The sequence below is a fragment of the Panthera leo genome, chromosome B2 (genome assembly GCF_018350215.1).
Source record: "Panthera leo isolate Ple1 chromosome B2, P.leo_Ple1_pat1.1, whole genome shotgun sequence".
Taxonomy (NCBI): Eukaryota; Metazoa; Chordata; class Mammalia; order Carnivora; family Felidae; genus Panthera; species Panthera leo.
This window is the reverse complement of record NC_056683.1, coordinates 5400119-5421944: the sequence shown is the minus strand read 5'-3', so window position 1 is coordinate 5421944 and position 21826 is coordinate 5400119. Positions and strand designations below refer to the sequence as shown.

The 21826-nt window shown below is 41.1% G+C and overlaps 1 protein-coding gene across 1 annotated transcript in view; it reads right to left on the bottom strand.

The window, feature by feature from the left end:
- DCDC2 (doublecortin domain containing 2) overlaps positions 1 to 21826 on the bottom strand; it is a 162632-nt gene that overhangs the window by 107934 nt on the left and 32872 nt on the right. The window contains exons 4-5 of the mRNA XM_042937776.1: positions 5467 to 5543; positions 5189 to 5320 (exon numbers count right to left, since the gene is read on the bottom strand). Of these exons, the coding sequence (XP_042793710.1) occupies positions 5189 to 5320; positions 5467 to 5543 (209 nt within the window). The remainder of the gene's footprint in view (positions 1 to 5188; positions 5321 to 5466; positions 5544 to 21826) is intronic.

Here is a 21826-nt window from a genome sequence, read left to right as displayed (position 1 = left end):
CATCCAAACACAGAATGGGGTCAGACAACAAGAGGCAAAGGAGCCCATTACCAGGATTAATGGTGCAGAACCACATAGCATTCCTGCCTCTTCCTTTTTGGGTTGTTGTTTTTTTTGTTTTTTTTTTTGTTTGTTTTTTTTTTTTGGCCTCCCCTCATCTTCCCAGAATCAAGGGATTTCACAAGGACTTCCCTTTACTGTAAAACCACTGCTGCAAACTACAAGGAATACGTTACTTATTAAAAGAACAGTGATAACTCTGCTAGACGATTTAAACGTGTCCACAGAATCTTTTTCTCTCCCCCTGAAGAACAAGAAAAAGCAGACTATTAGAAAACAACACCAGAGAAGTAATGCCTATTCTTGAAGGTTATAGAGGAGTTAGTGACTGGAAGGATTTCAAGATAATCACTAAAGAAAATTCTCAGACTTCTTATATTACCTAATAAAGGTTAGTGACATTTGCAAAGAAAAAAAAAAGAAAAGGCAATGATCTGTCTGCTTCTTTACTGATTCTGTAAATGGCCATATCCAAAGGAGCCAGAAAGTACAAAGAAAGCAGCCACAGAACCCCAAAATGTGTATGGACGGATTTAGTATAAAGATGCTCCTTCTTTAGAACACTGTAACTCTATCCCTAAAGTCTAAATACCAACACTTAACCCAGATTTTCTGGTTTTTCTGCCGTTCACCCCAGACCAGGATGTCTGAGCAGTGATGCTACTGGCCTGTTGGACCCGACAATTCGTTGTTGGGGGTGAGAGGAGCCTGCCTGTGGACTAACTGTAGGATGTTAACAGCACCTGCCTCCACCCACTAGATGGAATAGTAGTAGCTGCCCTGTCCCCAGGTGTGACTAACAAAAAGGACTCTGGACACTGCCAAATGGCCCCTGGAGGCCCAATTGTCCCTGGCTGAGAGCCACTGGCCTGGACCCAGACCTTCATCTTCCTCCACCACAGGAAGATCTGAGTCAGTAGTTCACTTTTATGGCTTGAAATTAAAAGACGGCTTCACTCTGGATCTGGAAGTAGCCAAGATTTGACTGATTTCTTCTGCAGGTAGTTACAAGTGCTGAGTAAATTCTAACCCAGGTTTTAGCCTTCTTTTACAGGACTTTCGTTAACCTGCTTCTTTCCTTTGTTACAAAAGGCAAGACACATACACAAGGAGTTGAACCAATTTTAATGGGATGCTTCTGATATATACATATACTGAAGCACAGGGAGGGTCCAACCAGGAGACTTTTTAACGTTCTGTGAAAGGAATATGGGCATGTCCCCAGTGACCAGCAACCAAACCTCACTCCTATCTGGCATCGCACTGAGAATTAAATTTCTCCAAGTATTCAAGTATGGGGGGGGGGGGAGGACATATATTTTCATTTCTGCATTTATACTCGCATATATTTTATTTGTGTATACCAGTACATGTATGAACAGGTGTATCTGGGCATACAATTGTGTGTATAGATCTTTGCATGCTTTATATTATTTATTGAGCGGGTTTACATTTATGTATATGCCAAAAAATACAACTGTATATCTAACAAATAAATATATATATACATAGATAGATAGATAGATAGATAGATACATAACTATTGGGGTCTGCCTTCACTCCTGACACCAAAATAAAATCCAGAAGGATCAAAGTTTTAGGTGAAATTTAAAAGTACAAGATGAGGGGCGCCTGGGTGGCTCAGTCGGTTAAGCATCCGACTTCGGCTCAGGTCACGATCTCACGGTCCGTGAGTTCGAGCCCCGCGTCAGGCTCTGGGCTGATGGCTCGGAGCCTGGAGCCTGCTTCCGATTCTGTGTCTCCCTCTCTCTCTGCCCCTCCCCCATTCATGCTCTGTCTCTCTCTGTCCCAAAAATAAATAAACGTTAAAAAAAAAATTTTTTTTTAAATAAAAAATAAAAAAAAAATAAAAGTACAAGATGAAAACACTACAGGATATTTTTATAATCTTGGAATGGGAAAAACCTAAACTAGTCATAAAACTTAATGATCGTAAGATTGAAAATTTGCACCAAAATTCAACTTAACTATATACCCCCCCCGCAAAAAAAAAAAACAACAAAAAACACAAGGAATATCAAAGACATAAACTGGAAATATATTTAAAACTCATATGAGAGGGGCGTCTGGATGGCTCGGTCAGTTAAGCCTCTGACTTCAGCTCGGGTCATGATCTCAGGGTTCATGAGTTGGAGCCCCACATCAGGCTCTGTGCTGACAGCTCAGAGCCTGGGGCCAGCTTCAGATCCTGTGTCTCCCCCTCTCTCTGCCCCTCCCCCACTCATGCTCGGTCTCTGTCTCTCTCAAAAATGAATAAACATTAAAAAAAATTTTTAAAAACTCATTATGAGAAAGAGCCAATCTCCCTACTATGTAAAGAGTGTCTCTAAATCAATAAGATAAAAATGCAAATGTAATACAGACGGTTCATATATAATGGAAGATAAATTTGTGGCATTTATTTAGAGAATAACTTAGAAGTTAAGAGCACAGGCTCTGGAGCCAGACTGCCTCCTCAGGAGGCCTGAATCCCAGCTCCGCTAACCACTACCTGCCTAATCTTGGAGAAGTAACTTCCGCCCCCCACGCCCACCCCCGTCTCGTGTTTCAGGTTTACTAAAAACGAATAATAACCCTACTTACCTCACAGGGTTGCTGACTTAATTAAGTTTAAAACGTAGAACACCTGGAAGAATACGTCGCATGCAAGAAAGGAGCAGCAGATGCTGTTTCGGTTGTTACTGTTGTATATTAAATAAATAAAAAGCAAGAAACGACGAAATACTGTTTTTACCCAATGTGAACGAAAAGACAAAATGTTTGATACTTTTACAGTATGGATGAGAGTAGGAGAACCAGGCCGTTTCATGTACTTTCAGTGAAAGTTCAAATCAGCACAGACTCTGGGGCGCCTGGGTGGCGCAGTCGGTTAAGCGTCCGACTTCAGCCAGGTCACGATCTCGCGGTCCGTGAGTTCGAGCCCCGCGTCAGGCTCCGGGCTGATGGCTCGGAGCCTGGAGCCTGTTTCCGATTCTGTGTCTCCCTCTCTCTCTGCCCCTCCCCCGTTCATGCTCTGTCTCTCTCTGTCCCAAAAATAAATAAAAAACGTTGAAAAAAAAAAAAATCAGCACAGACTCTCTGGAAGACAGCTGTCAGTGTCTAGCAAAATTTTATTTCATTTTTAATGTTTGTTTATTTTTGAGAGAGAGAGAGAGAGAGAGAGAGAGAGAGAGAGAGAGACAGCATGAGCGGGGGAGAGCAGAGATAGAGACAGACAGACAGAATCTGAAGCAGGCTCCAGGCTCCGAGCTATCAGCATAGAGCCCGATGCGGGGCTCGAAATTGCGAACCGTGAGATCATGACCTGAGCCAAAGTCAGACTCTTAACCGACTGAGCCACCCAGGCACCCCTCTAGCAAAATTTTAAATGCATTACAACTAGAAAGCAATTCGACATCTATACTTCAGTCTCCTGATAAACTCTGCTTACATACAAAGACATGTACATGTAATAGCATAGGATGGGAAATAACCCAAATTTCCATCAAGAGGAGACTCTTCAAACAGATTAGGCCACACCCTTGAAATGGAATATTTTGTACTCATTAAAAATTGTAAGATAGAGAGTTATTCCTGCTCCAAGATTTGCTGTTATAGGAAAAACATCAAGGTATGTTTATATACTTACTCATACGTGTGTGTGTGCGTCACGTGTGTGTGTGTGTGTGTGTACGCGCCCACCTGTGTTTTTAAGAAATAAAAGATGTACGTGCTTCCGAATGCACAAAATATTTCTGGAATAATGCAGAGAAGTATTAGAGAGGGGGGCTGGAGAGCCAAGGTGAGACAAAACACTTTTAGGTCTTTTGTCCTGTTTGAATTTTTTTCTTACCGCATCTGAAGTATTACTTTCAACTGTATCTAAATATGTGTATGCGTATTTATATTATTTATATATCATACCTGATTATATTTAAAATCTCAATGGCTGTGAAATTATGCATATTAACAGGTGAATACACATATATTAATCTATATACAAATTTAACTGAAAGAATATGCAATATTCTGAGAACTTATCAGATAGGTCTATAAAAAGATATGTAGACATACGGATATGAAAACAGGCACAGGAAGTTGGAAGTAAAAGTACACTCCTCTAGCAGAGTATGTTAGAGAGACTGAGAGAAAGACAGGATCTGAGAATACCAGAAAACTCTGGACTGGATTTCAAATATTGTGTGTCACACGGTACATAGATTCTTAATAGGTTCTGTCTTTGTACATATTATTTGTAACTCTCCCACCAAAAAGAAACCAAATAAGTCAGCCTTCATCAAGGGATAATTTCCTATGTTTCACAATTTAAAAGCCACGATTTGAATCTTCACTTAAATTTCATGGGGCGTCTGGGTGGCTTAGTTGGTTAAGCGTCCAACTTCAGCTGGGGACGTGATCTCACGGTTCGTGAATTCGAGCCCCGCATCAGGCTCTGTGCTGACAGTGGGGGGCCTGGAGCCTGTTTAGGATTCTGTGTGTGCATGTGTGTGTGTGTGTCTCTCTCTCTGCCCTCCCACACTCATGCTCTGTCTCTCTCTCTCCCTCTCTCAAAAATAAATAAAACATTAAAAATTTTTTTTTGAATTTCATAACTTGAGGAAATGCTCTTGATTTCTGAAGCTTAAATGACCCCACTTAATTACCTCTCTAACCTACCTCCTTCCGCCTTAACCCATTCAAACCTGCTCATCTCTGACTTTTTATGCTAGGCAAATAGGTTTGAGCATCAAGGAATCAAAAATATCTCCTTGAAAAAAGGACAGCTAATTAGAGCCAAGAAGCTAGGTCATTCAATAAAAACTCCTTCTCAACCAAAAGAAAGTTGACATTTACCTATTGGCTCTAAACTAAAAGAACAAAAACAGTTAATACTTGAGGATGCACTACTACGTACCAAGGACTATTTTAATCTCTTTATGTGGGTTATCTCATTCTAACAGGACTCTATAAGGTAAGTACTACTACTTATTTTACAGATAGGGAAACTGAGGCAGATAAATGGAGCCTCACCGGAGAGCTGAAATTCACAATCTGGGGACCAGTGACTCCGGAGCCTGCTGGGGTCACCCTGAACAGTTATGAAACCCGTCAGACTGCCCTGATGTACCTGTGGACAGCCCCGCTCCTCAGAGTTACTTTGTCCGTGACCATTTGTAGGACATGATCCCACTGACTCAAGGTTTTTCTAGGGATGAGGAGGCGAGAAGCCGGACTTATGAGGTCTCCATTGGCAATCAAGCTGGGGGAAAAAAAAAAGAGAGAGAAAAAAAAATGAGTGAGCCACATCATCAGAAACGGTCATACTTTTAACACCACGGAACAAATTCCAAACCACGAGGAGAGTAACCAAGCCGCCAACCTCAATAGGAAAGGGCTCCAACTTACAAGATAGTGCAGGGCTCCTGCAGCGGTTTTCTGAAGCGAGCCGACACGTTGAGTCTCCTGTGCATCACTGGTTTCACCTTCAGAAACAAACACATGTAAATCACTGAGCTTCAGTTTTCTTTCTTTCTATTTTTTTTTCCTAGGAATTAAAACTACAGGTGTCCAAGGAATGGGCTTGTTAAAGATCTTGTTGTTGTTGTTTTTCCCCCCACTTACATAGAGCCCAGAGGGTATTATTACCTGCCCTGCAATATTACCTGCCCTTAACAAAGCTCTCAAGAAAAATTTCCCTTAAGCTCTGGCACACTGCCTCACAATTGGGCCTACTGTGAGAATTTTAAGGCAACATTTTATATGTTTTTATTTATTTTTTTAAAGACACATTCTAGAAGTGATTGGCCAAGTAAGTTTTTTTAGTTTATTTATTTATTTTGGCGGAAGGGGGAAAGAAAGAGAGAGAGAGAGAGAGAGAGAGAGAATCCCAAGCACGCTCTGCACCATTAGCACAGAGCCCGACATGGGGCTCGAACTCACGAACTGTGAGATCACAGCCTGAGCCAAAGTCAAGAGTCAGATGCTTTAACTGACTAAGCCACCCAGGGACCTCATACATTCCTTTCCATAAAACAGAAACAAAGTAATTCTCCAGTCACAGCATACTTCTCTCCCACGCTGAATCTGCGGCCCCCCGGGCAGTGACACCATCACATTCTCCCCAAGGACTCCACTTCTCCCCTCTCCAACAGCCCACTTTCCTGGGTCTTTGCTTCCAGGCTCATGGCTGCTGCTGGTGAGAAGCAGGAGCCCCATCCCCACACCCCACCCCTGCCCCAGGACACCTGCCCAGGTTTTGGCTCCCAGTAGCCCTCTCCTCCCCATCAACTACTTGTGTTTTTTCCAGCAATGAGCTGTCCAAATCCCTCCCTCTCACTCTGAACTCTAAACTTCCACTCCAGACACACTCAGCAGATCATTTCCTTCCAAACTTAAGGAAATTGGGGCCAATAGACACGAGGCCCTTGGAGCTGCCTTCACTCCACAACTCACCTCATCCACGTCTTCTCCCACTTTTCTCCTTTCCTGCCTGTCTCATAAGGACCCTTTATAGAGCTAACCCTGACCTTGATTTTGTCCCCAGCTGCCTCTACTCCATCCACTAGTCATCTGCTTGACTTAAAGCTGCCGCCACATCCTGGTTCCCTATTGCCCCTCCCAGCAGTTTTCCCATTGCATTTACCATCGTCTGACGTAGGACACATTTTATTAAAGTAAAACCTTGGTTTGTGAGCATAATTCGTTCTGGAAACATGCTTGTAATCCAAAGCATTTGTACATCAAAGTGAATTTCAAGAACCATTGGCTCAGTTGTGATCATGTGCCATTCAGCGTCCTGAATGACTCCTATTGCAAGACCCCGCTCGTTTATCAGAAAGGTTTGCTCGTCTTGCGGAACACTGGCAGAACAAGTTACTCGCAATCCAAGTTTTACTGTATTTGATTTTCAATTGCTTGCCCCCTATTGTGTCCCTTTTGGGTTACTCTCAATATTACCTAGTAATAGACTGAGCACATACTTCATACTTTTTTTTTTCCAAATGTCTTGCCTCTTAACCTTGATAAAGACCTTCACTGTTGGACTCTTGAAGGTGAAGGTGAATATGTTATGTAAACAAATAACTTCAAAACTCTCGTCAAACTGACTAAAATACGCTATTTTTCTTTAGAGCATACATATCTATAATATATACAGAAATTCATAAACACATGATTTAAAAATAATTATATAGTTCTGAGTATATAATTTCTAACTAGAATTAAATCAAACCACTGTTCTGAATAATAGTTGTTTTCCTCATTCTGCATGGCAAATTTTTCCCCAAATGTTCATGAGTAGCCAGTTGAACTAAAGATTAATCTTAAAGAGATATTTGAGTCATTATAATTAAATTAACTAGGCTGTTTTCAGATATACTAAGAATCTCAAAATATAATCCAAGTAACATATGTCAACTGAAAAAAAAAAAAGAAAAAAGACCATTGTATAAAGCAATTCAAACTTTTTGGAAAAAGTACGATTTTTAATTTACAATGCATTTTCAAATAATACCTTCAATCACACACAAAAAAATAAGTCAAATCAACTGCACACAAGGGAAGCTTTTCCAGAACCCTTAACAGGAATGAAATATTGGTCGCTTGGTGCTAATCTAGAGAATTATAGCTTTAGATAATGGAAAACATAATAATAAGTTAGAATATGTTTTTAAATTTGTAAATTTTCTTATTAGCCCATACAATTTCCCTTGCCCTTTAAACAGTATTTGAAATATGAGTATAATGTTAAGCATCAACACACCTAGTTATGGGGGGATGGATACCCCAGGATGGAACGTGAGGTACTCGCAACCCAGACCCTTGGGTGCCAGGAACAGCTTTCATTAGTGACTGACCAATGGCTACAACGTTAGTTGTCAAATCCATGACTATGGAATCAAGTCAAGTGAAAAGGTATCAATTCAAAACTCAAAACTGTTATAATCTGTTATAAAAATAAACTCAAGGAAAATGAGTTTTCCTTTTGGACCCATATGCTTACAGTGGACCTCTTGCCTGGATTCTTCACTGGGTTCAGCACTGTCTTGGAAAAACCAGTTTATTTGGATATTGACAAGTAGAGTCTGATTGGAGAGAAGAGTCATTCCCTCAGTGGAAGTTAGGTAAACAGGTGGGTAGGTAAGTATTAACTGAATAAATATTTGGCTAACATTCTTCTCGAAACTAGTTCTAAAGAGAAAGATGGCGAAAGTGCATTAGACATGTCCGCTCTGTTAGAATGAGGTGAGCCAGGACTCTAGTCTTCAGACAGAAGTCACAGGTGCTTTCCAAAAGATCCCTGTGTCTCTCATTTCTTTTATCTTAATGTTTTTATTTATTTTTGAGAGAGAGCATGAGTGAGGGAGGGAGGAGCAGAGCAAGGGGGGCAGAGGATCTGAGGACGGCTCAGTACGGACAGCAGCGAGCCCGATATGGGGCTCAAACTCACGAACCGTGAGACTATGACCTGAGCTGATATCAGACGCTCAACCAACTGAACCACTCAGGTGCCCGTCTCTCATTTCTTATTTAGATTGTGTTTATGTCACAGACGGCCATATCAAACAATTTTTAATGCCCACAATGCTTATGTGAACCTGGTAATCTATTTGTGATTTAACTCAAGTTCATAAATTCCGCCATCACACTTAGTAGGACAATAATCACAGCTGGGTCACATTCAAGTTAAAACCTACATGACTCAAAAAGTATGAATCTGTTATAAAAATAAACTCAATGAAAATGAAATTGTTGCTTTGAAAATATATATTTGAAACAACAACACCAAAGTCTGCAAACGAGTAACTGAGTAAAGATCTACAATTCTGAAACTCCAGCACTGACTGCCAAAACTTTTGACGTGAACCAATTGAAAGCCTCACGCCTCATTTTCTTAATCTGCAAAAATAGTGATAATCCTGCTAAACTAGCCCAAAGGGATGCTGCATGAACTAATTAGCTAAGTGGCAATATCACTCCCTTGGGCTGTTAGGCTGAATGCTTCAGAGAATCCACCTACCTCAAATCTCAGCACGGATACATCACCCTCTTGAAACCTCTTGAAATCTAGCCCGAGAAAATTAAAGTCAGTCTCAGGACCTAAGGAAATGCTGTTAAATAGATGCCATCCCAAAAATCTAGCGACCACTGACCTCTCGTGAACATCTGTTATAAAAATTTTTAAGTCAATATTAAATAACTTTTAAGAACACATACCAGGTTTTTATGACTATCTGTAAGATAAACTTAGGCATTTGGGGGGGGGGATGTAATGAAGCTATTTATTTGAAAAAAATACAGGCCAACCCACACAAAGAGATCTCAACTCTATATTTTCCTTGTCTGGATTGAAGAAAAAGTAGGTTCTCCAAATGGGAATCTTTGAGGAAACTTTGTTAACTTCTTTGCAGAGATGGCACACAGCATCAAAGAGGAGAACAAAGTCCTTTACAAAAATATTTAATCAATTTTCACCAATTTTTTACAAGTTTTTATTTATTTTGAGAGAAAGAGAAAACAAGTGGAGGGTGGGGCAGAGAGAGGAGGGGAACAGAGGATCCACAGTGGTCTCTGTGCTGACAATGGAGAGCCTGACGCGGGGCTCAAACCCACAAACTGCGAGATCATAACCTGAGCTAAAGTCAGACTCTCAACTGACTGAGCCACCCAGGCGCCCCTAATTTTCACCATTTTTTGATAAATGAGAAGAAAAGGGCCAAACATTTATAAAAGACCAGAGTTTCAACCAGAGTTGAAAATAACTCGCCTAGGAGTCAATATAGCAGACATGTCCAAACTAGGCTAATTAGGGATTGTCCTAAAGAAGTTTTTCAGGGGCGCTTGGGGGGCTTAGTCAGTTAAGCGTCTGACTTTAGCTTAGGTCATGATCTCACCATTTTTGAGTTCAAGCCCTGCATCAGGCTCTGTGCTGACAGCTCAGAGCCTGGAGCCTGCTTTGGGTTCTGTGTCTCCCTCTCTCTCTGCCCCTCCCCCGATCACACTGTCTTTCTTTCTCTCTGAAAAATAAACATTAAAAAAAAGAAGTGTTTTTTAAAATAATTATCCTTTTTTTTCAATATTACTATTTTTTAAGTAATAATATTGAAGACTGGCCAAGATGCCTGATGGATGCTGACAGTATGATGTGATGGTTTCTATGATAATAAATAACTGGAAAATGCCTCTGTCAGAGGGGATTTCATGCTGGGAATCTCTCCTAAGCTTCATGGAATGAAGCCATTTCTCATGGAGATACTCCAGACACATGGACTAAAAGAGAAATGGGACAAGAAAAGGCACAGAACAAGATGTGAGGACAATAACCAAACTTTCCTAAAGAATAGTTGACTCACCCTCTCCTTGGATTTCTACCAATGGTCTTACACTGCATCTCAGTTGTGAGTTTTGCCACATTCTAACCTACGGATTAACACAGACCTTCTGAGACACAAAAATTGCACCCTTTTCCTATCACTATGTGTCCCTTTTTCATATCTGAGGAAATAAATTCTAATAATTGGGACATATTTTGATAAAGAAAATGCATCTTCCGTGCTTGTATCAAGACTGTGTTTCTGGGGTGCCTGGGGGCTCAGTCAGTTAAGGATCCGACTTCGGCTCAGGTCATGATCTCACGGTTTGTGGGTTCGAGCCCTGCATTGGGCTCTGTGCTGACAGCTCAGAGCCTGGAGCCTGCTTCAGAGTCTGTTCTCCTTCTCTCTCTGCCCCTCCCCCACTCGCACTCTGTCTTCCTCTGTCTCAAAAATAAACATTAAAAAAAGAAAATTAAAAAAAAAAAAAGATTGTGTTTCTATTATTAAAGGTCGTCCCCCTCCCAGGGATAGTTCTGCTTCTGGTAAGAAGGTAGAAGGTTGTAGGGAACTATTGTTCCCAGCATGACAACAAAAACTGAAAGATACGCTAAATATCATGATTTTTATATGTAAAAATCCCATGTCATTATGTACATGCGTAACATGTACATGTATGTATACACCCTCATGAACACATAGTGACTTTTTTTAAAGTTTTATTTATTTATTTTGAGAGAGTGTGTGAGTGGGGGAAGAACAGAGAGGGAGAGAGAGAATCCTAAGCAGGCTCTGCTCTAAAATAGCACAGAGCCTGATGCGGGGCTCAAACCCTCAAACTGCAAGATCATGACCTGAGCAGAAATCATGAGTCGGACGCTTAACAAACTAAGCCACTTAGGCTTAGTGAAATTTTTAAGTGTGGTTAGTCTTGGAGGGTGCGCTGGAGTAGGATAAGTGAGGGGATGTAATAAGGGTACTTTCCTTTTATACTTCAATTCTTTCTATATAATTTCTTTTACCTTTTGACCCCTTCACCCATTTCTCCTACCCACCCTCTCACCTCTGACAATCACCCATCTGTATCTATGAGCTTGTTTTATGGGGTTTTTTTTTTAACTGCACACAGAAGAGAGATCATATTGTATGTGTCTTTCTCTGATTTTTTTTCACTTAGCATAATGCCCTTGAGGCCCATCCATGTTGTCAAATGGCAAGAATTCATTCTTTTTTTGTGGCCAAATAATATTCCCTTATATTTATAATTATATATACAAATACATATCTCACAATTTTTATCCACTCACACACTGATAGACACTTAGGCTGTTTTAATATCTTGGCTTTTGTAAACAATGCTGCAATGAACATGGGGATACATATATCTTTTCATTAATGTTTTTATTTTCTTTAGAAAATACCCCTAAGTAGAATCTTTGGATCCTATGATACTGAAGGAACCTCCATACTGTTTTCCACAGTGACTGCACCAATTTACATTCCCACCAACAGTGCACAAGGGTTCCTACTTCTCCGCATCTGCACCAACACTGTTATTTCTTGTCTTCTTGATAATGGCCTAATACGTGTGAACTGGTATCTCCTTGTGATTTTGATTTGCATATCCCTGATGATTAATGATGTTGAGTATCTTTTTATGTACCTATTGGCTATCTGTAGGTCTTCCTTGGAAAAACGTCTACTCAGATCTTCTGCCCATTTTTTAATGGGATTGCTTGGGTTTTTTTTGCCACTGAGTTGTATGAGTTCTTAATATATCTTGGAGATGAGCCTCCTGGCAGATGTAGGATTTGCAAATATTTTCTACCATTCAGTAGGCTGTTTTTGCTTTCTTTCATTGTCAGATTCAAATTATCATAGCCAAGGGGCACCTGGGTGGCTCAGCAGGTTAAGCGTATTACTTTGGCTCAGGTCATGATCTCACGGTTTGTGAGTTTGAGCCCCGAGTCGGGCTCTGTGCTCACAGCTCTGAGCCTGCAGCCTGCTTTGGATTCTGTGTCTCCTGCTCTCTCTGCCCCTCCCCCACTTGTACTCTGTCTCTCTCTGTCTCTCAAAAATAAATAAATGTAAAAACAAAAATTTTTTTTAAATTATCATAGCCAAGACTCAGGTCAAGTAGCTTAACTGCTTATGTTTTCTTCTAGGAGTTTTATGCTTTTAGGTCTTAAACATTCAAGTCCTTAATCCATTTTGAGTTAATTTTTGAATATAGTGAGAGATAGTGGTCAAGTTTCATTCTTTTGCATATGGCTGTCTAGTTTTCCCAACACTGTTTATTGAACAGACTTTCCCTGCTGTATATGTTTCCCTCCTTTGTCATAAATTGACCATATGTGCATGGGTTAATTTCAGGGCTCTCTGTTCTGTTCTATTGATCTATATGTCTTTTATCCAATACCATACTGTTTTAATTACTATAGCCTTGTAAAATAGTTTGATATTGGGGAGTATGATGCCTCCAGCTGTGTTCTTCTTTCTCAAGACCGCTTTGGCTGCTTGGGGATTTCTGTGGTTCCATACACATTTTAAGATGTTTTTTTTCTATTTCTTTAAAAAAATGTTATTGGAATATGCAATAGGGATTGCACTGAATCAGTAGATTGCTCTGGGTACTAAGGACATTTTAGTAATATTTATTCTTCCAATCCAGGAGCATGTTATACCTTTCCACTCGTTTGTGTCTTCTTCAATTTCTTTCAATGTCTTATAGATTTCAGTATATCAGTCTTTCACCTCCTTGGTTCAATTTATTCCTAGGTATTTTACTCTTTCTGAGGCAATTGTAAACAGAATTGCTTTCTTTTTCTTTCTCACGGTTTGTTATTAGTGTGTAGAAACACAACCGATTTTTGTGTTTTAATTATGTGTCCTCTAACTTTACTGAATTCATTTACTAGTTCTAACGGGTACTTTGGTGAAATATTTAGGGTTTTCAATATATAATATCATGACATCTGCAAGCAGTGACAGTTCCACTTCTTCACTTCCAATTTTAATGCCTTTTATTTTTTTTTCTTGCCTAACTGTTCTGGCTAGGACTTCCAATATGATATTAAATAAAAATAATGAAAGCAGGCATCCTTGTCTTGTTCCTAACCTTAAAGGAGGCTTTCACTTTTTCACTGTAGCTGTGGGTTTGTCATACACAGCCTTTGTTATGTTCCCCCTATTCTCACTTTGTTGAGAGTGTTTCATCATAAATGAATGTTGAATTCTGACAAATGCTTTTCCTGCATCTATTGAGATGACCATATGATTTTTGTCCTTCATTTGATTTCATTTATCCACATTTTGCTAATGTGGTAGTGTATCACCCTGACTACTTTGAGGATGTTGAACCATCCTTTCATCCCCAGAATAAATCTCACTTGATCATGGTATGCCATCCTTTAAATGTCAACTTTGGTTTGTTAATATTTTGTTGAGGATTTTTGCTATGTTCATCAAGAACACAGGCCTGTAATTTTCTTTTCTTGTGGCATTCCTTGTCTGGTTTTCGTATCAGGGTAATGCTGGCCTTATAAAATGAGTTTGGAAGCTTTCCCTCCCCTTCTATTTTTTGAAAGACTTTGAGAAGGATTCATATTAAGTCTTCTTTGAATGTTTAGTAAAATTCACTAGTGAAGTCATCTGGCCCTGGACTTTTGTTTTTTTGGTAGGTTTTTGATTACTGATCCGCCTATTCAGATTTTGAATTTCATGATTCAGTCTTAGTAGGTTGTATGTTTCCTGGGATTTATCCATTTCTTCAAGGTTGTCCAGTTTGGAGAGTAGTCTCTTATGATCCTTTATATTTCTGTAGTATCAGTTGTGACATCTCCTCTTTCATTTCTGATTTATTTGAGTCTTCTCTTTTTTCTTGGTGACTCTAACTAAAGGGTTGTCAATTTTATCTTTTCAAAGAACCAGTCCTTAGTTCCACTGACCTTTATTGTCTTTTTAATCTCTATTTCATTTATTTGTCTTCTAATCTTTGTTATCTCCTTCCTTCTTCAAATTTGGGACTTTGTTTGTTCTTTTCTTCCTAGTTCCTGGATGAATAATGTTAGATTATTTCAGACTTTACTTGCTTCTTGAGGAAGGCATTTATCACTACAAACTTCCCTCTTGGAACTGCTTTCGCCACCCCCTATAAACTCTGGTGTGTTGTATTTTCATTTTTGTTTGTCTCAGGTATTTTTCATTTCCCTTTTGGTCTCTTCTCTGGTTCACTGGTGGTTCAGTAGCATGTTGTTTAATCTCCACATATTTGTAGGTTTCACACTTTTCTTCATGTAATTCATTTCTAGTTTCATACCAGTGTGGTCAAAAAGGATGCTTGACATGATTCCAGGCCTCTTAAATTTACTGAGACTTTTGTAGCCTAACAAAGGATTATGATCTATCCCGGAAAATATTCAACTCTTTATCAGGTAAATTACTTACTTCTATTTCATTAAGGTTTTTTCTCATTTAGAATGGATTCCTCTTTTTTTTTTTTTTTTTTGCTGTGTTGGTTTTCATACAGTATGTGAAACAACCAAGTCTCCCAGTCTTGAGGAAGTGGCTTTGTGTAGCAAGTGATCCTGGTTCAACCCTGCCCTAGCCCTCTGTCATCTCCCACACCTTTGAGCTTCCCCATGCAGCCTATTAGATATTTAATGGCTCCCAGTAGCTGAAGTGCCAAGACTTGTCAGTGTCTCTAAGGGGAGATTCTCAGCACCTAGACTCAGGCTGTTGGGAAGCCAGATCCTCAGGCAGCAGCTTTTAAAAGTATGTAAATATATACACTCCTACATATGCCCTTGGGGACCACAAGCATAAGCCCCACTGGCCTGGAGATCCGGCAGGGTCCCAAGGGCATCAGTCACAAAAACTAGGGCTCTAGACATAAAAACAAGGGTACCAGCTGTGAGTAAAGTTCTCGTCTAGGAAACACTGGTGCTCTGGAGCATGGCAGAGAGAGAATGTGAAGACAGCACCCACCTTCCACAGTCTCTGGAGAAGATTGGAGTTAGCCCCTCGTATAATTTAGAAGCCTGCTTCTCAGGCTGCCATCATGATTAGCTAATAGACCTCCTTCACAGAAAGACACAGCTCCTGGGTCTATTGCCTTTTGCTTGGTCCTAGGGGTGTGGTAGCTCACAGAAGAACTCTTTCTCCATTGGTTACAGTCTTGTGGGAACCACAAGCATAAGCCCCACTGGCTGCCAGAGCCAGGCAATGCGGCAATGTTCCCTGGCAGTAACTGCAAGAATGGAGGTGTGAGACAGGGATATAGAAGTTCCTTTCTGGATGACACCAACTATTACAATCCCAAAGCCAGGTGGTCAAGAGGTGTCTCTTACTTGGAGCCCCAAAGACTGAGGGACCAAACTCATACAAAAGCCTCCTTCCAGGAGATACTGGTGCTCTAGAGCCCAGTAAGGATAGAGTGCAAAGGTGGCACCTGCCAGTGTCCACCCCTGGATAGTGTTCCAGCAGGCTCCTTGGATGTCAGCATTAAATTAGACATCTGCCTCTCAGGCTGACACTTCAGTAGAAGGAAGTGAGCCTCCTTCACTCTGAGTGTGAGCACAACCTGCTGCTTCTGAGCTTGACCTCGGAGCAGGTGAGTCCAACCACGCAAGGCTTTTAAGAGATGTCCTCCAGATCACTGCTATCTTGTGGGTCTTAGGACGCAGGCCCCATTGGTCTTTAAAGTTAGCTATTTTGGGGGTCTATCTCTCAGGAACAGGCTCTAAATGCTGAGGCGCCCAGTGTGGTGTTTGAACCATTCACTCCTCAGGAAGGAATTTCAGGTTTTGAGTTTTCTCCCACCTGTGGGTTTGCCTTGGTCAAGGGTGGGGTTTAAACGTGGGGAGTTTATGTCCCGGCCTCTCCTTCCTGCTTTGATGCACCTTGTTTCTCATTTACCTTATGTGTAGTTGCCACTCAGCCAGCCTTTAGAGTTTTTTAAAAAGTTTGTTCCACATGTAGCTGTAGACTCAGGGTGTCCACAGGAAGAGGTGAGTTCAGGATCTTTCTCTGTTGCCATCTTAAACTGGAACCCATCATCTTTTTTTTTAATGCATCAAAGACCTTAGGATGCAAAGAAATCTAAATGAGCTAAATTCCAGAGAGGGATGAGCCCTTTCTAAATGAGAAGAAATCTATAGTTGCTTTCATCCCCCGGGGCACAGCAGGCAGAAAAAAAAACCTTTCAGAGACAGCCAGTCCATGGGCTAACATGACAGAGAAGACCGAGACGTAGGGCACACATCCTCATCATCCACTAAATTCTTCCCCACGACACCTTTAAGTGCACAGAAGTGTAACAAAAGCTAAGAGCAGAGGAAGCAATCCCATGGCGTGGAAGGCTAGAGGTGGGGCTGGAGAACAGAGAGAAGACTCCAGCGATGTCCAGGTCTGGGCAGTTTTCAACCTGCTGCTTTTACACTGGGTCCTGGGGCGAGCAAGTCCGTGCACAAGCCCTTTGAGAGCCGAGTTTCCTACAGCCGTTTGGATCTGTTGGACATAAGCCCTGTTAGTTTTCAAAGCCAGACATCTGGAAGGCTTGTCTCTCCAGAGCATGGTCCCAAGGATTGGGGGTCCCACGCCCCTTGCTCCTCAGGGATGTGCTCCATTTTTGCAAGACCCTTCCATCTTGTAGCGAGCTGTTCTGGGAGTGGGGTTTTTGGCAAGACTGTGTCTCTGCCTCTCCTAGACATCTTGACATGGCCTTTTTACCTTTTGTCGTCAAGGAGACATTCAGCTAGTTCTCAGGTCTCTTTCAGAGAGAATTGTTCTATAGATAGCTGTACATTTGGAGTGTCTGTGGGAGGTGGCGAATTCAGGGTCTTCCTAGGCCGCCATCTTGAACCTCCTCCAGATTTTTCAGGCAACACAAAATTACATGATATACATAATGCCCATCTACTCTATTCATACTCGTAACAGATTTAAAGGGTTTTTTTTTTTTAAACAAATACAGATTTTAACCTTGGATATTTCTTACAAAACATATCCTTTATGATATCTGACATACTAAAATGTCTTTTTTCTCGTACTGAGCTCTCCAGGACTTAAGAAAATTAAGTTCCAAAAATACTGCTAATCTGGAATAGCATAGCTCCTGGGTATTTGGGGTATGTGATCCTCTATGAGAGTGAAGAAAAATAAACATGGAATGTGTAGCTCGAAAATCTGTCATAATTCAGCAATATGTCAATACATTGTCCAACTCCATCATTCTGTGATCATGCTAATGATCACGTGATTCATGTTTCCTATGCTAAAGAATACTTCTGTCCACACCTAAATGTTGGTTCTTCCCCCAGAGTTACATCCATGAACTCTACACTCTTATGTACATACTGTAAATACATATTACATACCTAACGTTTATTTCTTTTTGGGAGAGAGCAAGCTCAAATGGGGGAAGGACAGAGAGGGAGAGAGAGGGGGAAGGGACAGACAGAGAGAGCCAAGCAGGCTCCATGCCATCAGCGCAGAGCCCAATACAGGGCTCGAACCCATGAGCCGTGAGATCGTGACCTGAGCCGAAACCAAGAGTTGCACACCCAATTGACTGAGCCACCCAGGTGCCCCCCTGTACTCTTTTCTTTATAACTCAAACACTCTCCCTAGTCAAATTTATCCAACTCAATGTTATTTATTAACATCATTTTGTTGATAACGATCAAATATCTATCTTTAGTCCAGATCTTTCTCCTGACACCGAGCCATTTTTTTTTTTAGCACATGCCATGCCCAGAACTGTATCAAACACCTTCCATATGTTACCTTAACTTTTTACGTCATTTTCACATGATAGTTATTTTCAAGTAAGTTTACAATTGTAAAACACACCAGAATTTATAAAATGCTTTCATTTACAGTGACATTTGTTCCTCAAAATCACATTATAGGGTTAGTATTAGTCCAATTGTATAAATGGGAAAACACGAACCTCTCTGTCAAGGTCACACAGTAAGCAAAGAAGTGGACCCATGAATCCGTGTCTTCTGTTTCCCAGTCCATGCAGGATCCATTCCTAGTGCTAATGGTGCCCAAGACAGAACTGGGCCACCAATAGTAGACACATATTCACACCTATTTAAATAAGATCTTTCTTGAATTATCTATAACTGAATATATATAAATATTTATATATAGGCAAGCCCAGAATGCCCTTATTCAGTGGTCTCCATATTTTCTCAAGACCACTCAACTTTCTCTCCCTTTGCCTGCTACCTATCAAATATTCTTTACATGATTATATCAGTACAATTTATAGAACCCCAATAGAATGAACATTGAAATCTTTTACCCCCCAAACTTCTAGAAATTCCATAAAGGCATGGTGGCAAAATCAGCCCAGCCACTGAGATATTTTGGGGAGAAAATATTCATTGCTATATAATAATGAAAAATTCCAACTACTCTAACCTCACTGAGAACCTAGTTACAGAAGATGTCTCTAATTATAATGAACAAGCTGGTTAGAACATTCCCAGAAGGGTCCAATTAGTTTCCATGAGCTGATGAAACCACTCATCTCTACCTGGATCCTCTAAAGGTCCCCATGTTGTTGTAACCAGTCCAGGGGCGGATTCCCAGAGGAAGGAGTTGGATTCATCTGTCAGGTGTGAATTAGTATCTCTTACGCAGAGGGTTATTTTTCTGCCAGTAAAGGATACCTTGGCACCGGTTTGCAGATTTATCTTTTTAACTACTCTCTAAATGAATGCCTCCCTTCTTTGAAACAGGAAAACCACCCAAAACAAATTCACAAATAAATGACATGGCCATTCAAAACCATAGTAGCAAGGCAAAGGATTTCCTTCTAGCTTAAAAGTAACCTGAAAGTGACATGTCATTATAAATTTGTCCAAACCCACAAAACGTACAGCAGAGTGAACCCTAATGTAAATATGGACTTTGGGTGATTATGACGTCTCAATGTACCACTTGAACAGATTGATGTTGATAATGGGGAAGGCTATACATGTGTGGGGGCAGGGAACGCATGGGAAATCTCTGTACCTTCCCCTCAATTTTGCTGTGAAAATGAAAATACTCTAAAAACTAACATCTAGGGGCACTGGGTGGCTCAGTCAGTTGAGCATCTGACTCGAGTTTGGCTCAGGGCATGATCCCAGGGTTGTGGGATCAAGCCCCATGTCGGGTTCTGCACTGAATGTGGAGCCTGCTTAAGAGTCTCTCTCTCTCTTGCTCTCACTCTCTCTCCCTGCCCCCCTCCCCAGCTCACACTCTCTTTCTCTCCAAAAAGTAAATTAATAAAAAATAAAAATAAAAAATAAAAAGTATCTAATAAAAATAACTTTAAAAAATAAAGTGTCCAGGTTGTTAAATCTTCTTGCATTTAAAAAGCAGAATGCCATCAATTTTCATCAAATTTTGAACAGTCAAATCAATTTCCCAGCATACCACAAATGTTTAAACTACTGCCATTCTGGTTTAAAGTTTCTCTTTATTGCATTTTGTGGAATATTTTTTAGATCATCCTAAACATTCTGAATATGTAATATCAAACCTCACATTTATTACCTTTATTCTAAAAATATTACCCACAATGGGCACTTTACCTTATAGGAAAACTGAATGTGCCTTGAGTCATTTTTAAGGCATTTATAAGTAGGTCTGCATGAGTTTCCCTAATGCTGTGCAGAAGAGGATAATATCACCCCCATCAAGTTAAAAAATAACCAATTAACCCAAGAGAACTCAGGAGGAATCACAGGAAATACCACCAACCAAGCATTGCAAACTAATTTTTTTCATTGTTTGCCTTTTCTTTTGTATTCCTTCTTAACTCATTCCACCACACTTACTATTTTACCACGGTCATTTTTGTTTGTTTTGTTTTCCCAACTGGGATTTCAGTTCCCAAACCAATCCAGGCAATGGAATGTAAAATTTCCACTAGGAATGCAGGGTAGGGGGAAGTGTGTCCAGAGCAATGCGAGATGAAAGTTAGCAATGCTGAGTATGCAGCGCGGTCCCTGTGGGCGGGCAGAGTGCAGCTTCCACCTGCATTTAAATAGGTCACCGAGTCCCCAAGACTCCCACTCAAGAATGTGCCAAAGGTCCATGATGTACGGTCGGTCATTCATCAGCACTAAAGAAGCTATTAACCCACCAGCAGACGGCCAGGGGAGGGCCGCAGCACTGACTGTGCTCCCTGCTGGGGATGCAGTACCGAGGAGGGCAGACAGGGACCGCCATTCTCACCGAGCAGCCTGCGGGGTGGGGTGCGGTGGGGCAGTGAACAAGGCGGCACCACGTTACTGAGGAGCACGGAGTTGGGCGTCGGCTTCAAGCCCTTAGCGGCCCAACTCCCACCTGAGTCACTGAGGCAGGTCACCTCACCAACCTGGGTAGCCACGTCCACCTGGCCATAGGAGGAGGGGACCCCATCCTGGGCCTCTCTTGGTTCCCTTCAAATTCTCACATTATCCAAAAATATTCAAGTATTATTACAATGCAACCTATCTTGAACTAAAAGTAAAGCTTTTAAACTTAAGCTATTACAAATATCATTTGCTAACCCTACGTGTCAAAGAATTGCCAAGGCAATGGAGATCTCCATGGTTTGGATCAAAACATCATTATGTACACCAAGTGGGACCCATTACAGGTATCCTCTCGTAACTGTTAGAAAAATTAATATAAAATTAACCCAGGTGGGTTTTTGATAAAATCTTCCATCAACTTCAGCTTCAGCTGCGGACAAGATGGCATGTCTGCAGCCGTGCACCTCACAAAACAGGTATGACGGTAATTAAATCTGAAACCTCAAGAATCAGTGACAAACCAGTGGTCGTGAAGACCACAACCACTCCCTGAGCTGGTCATAACACTTTATATTGCTCACAGACAGACCAACAACGCCACTGACTCTCACTGTTCACAAAATATCCATCTTGTTTACTCTCAACAAAGAGGGTTCACGCATTCAGTGACTTCTATCTACTGTGCACCAGGCATTGGGCTAAGTGTTGAGTATTCGCCGGTAAATAACTCCAGATCCCCGCCCTCGTGAAGCCCACAGCATAGTGTAGGGGTCAGTAACAAACAAAAAGCAAAAAAATAAAACAAACAAGTGCATAATCACAAATTACGGAAAGTGCTCTGAAGAAAATGAAGTAGTCGCGAGATACGACAGGTGGGAGGCAGGAGTGTGGTAGGTAAGAGGGGAAAAGAGCAAGCCGCAGGCACAATGCCGGGCCTCCTGAGCCAAGGAAAGGAGGCGAGATGTTAGCCTAAGTGCAATGAGTCTCGACCACAGATTTCTACAAGGGTGGCTCTGGCTGCCACGTGGAGAGTAAGTGGAAAAACCAAAACAGGAAGCAAGGAGACCTTACTTACTTACGTCCACGTAAGGGACAGTGGTGGCTTCTCCGAGGCGATGACTATGGGGAAAGAAAAAAGAAAGTAGAGCCAAGACACAT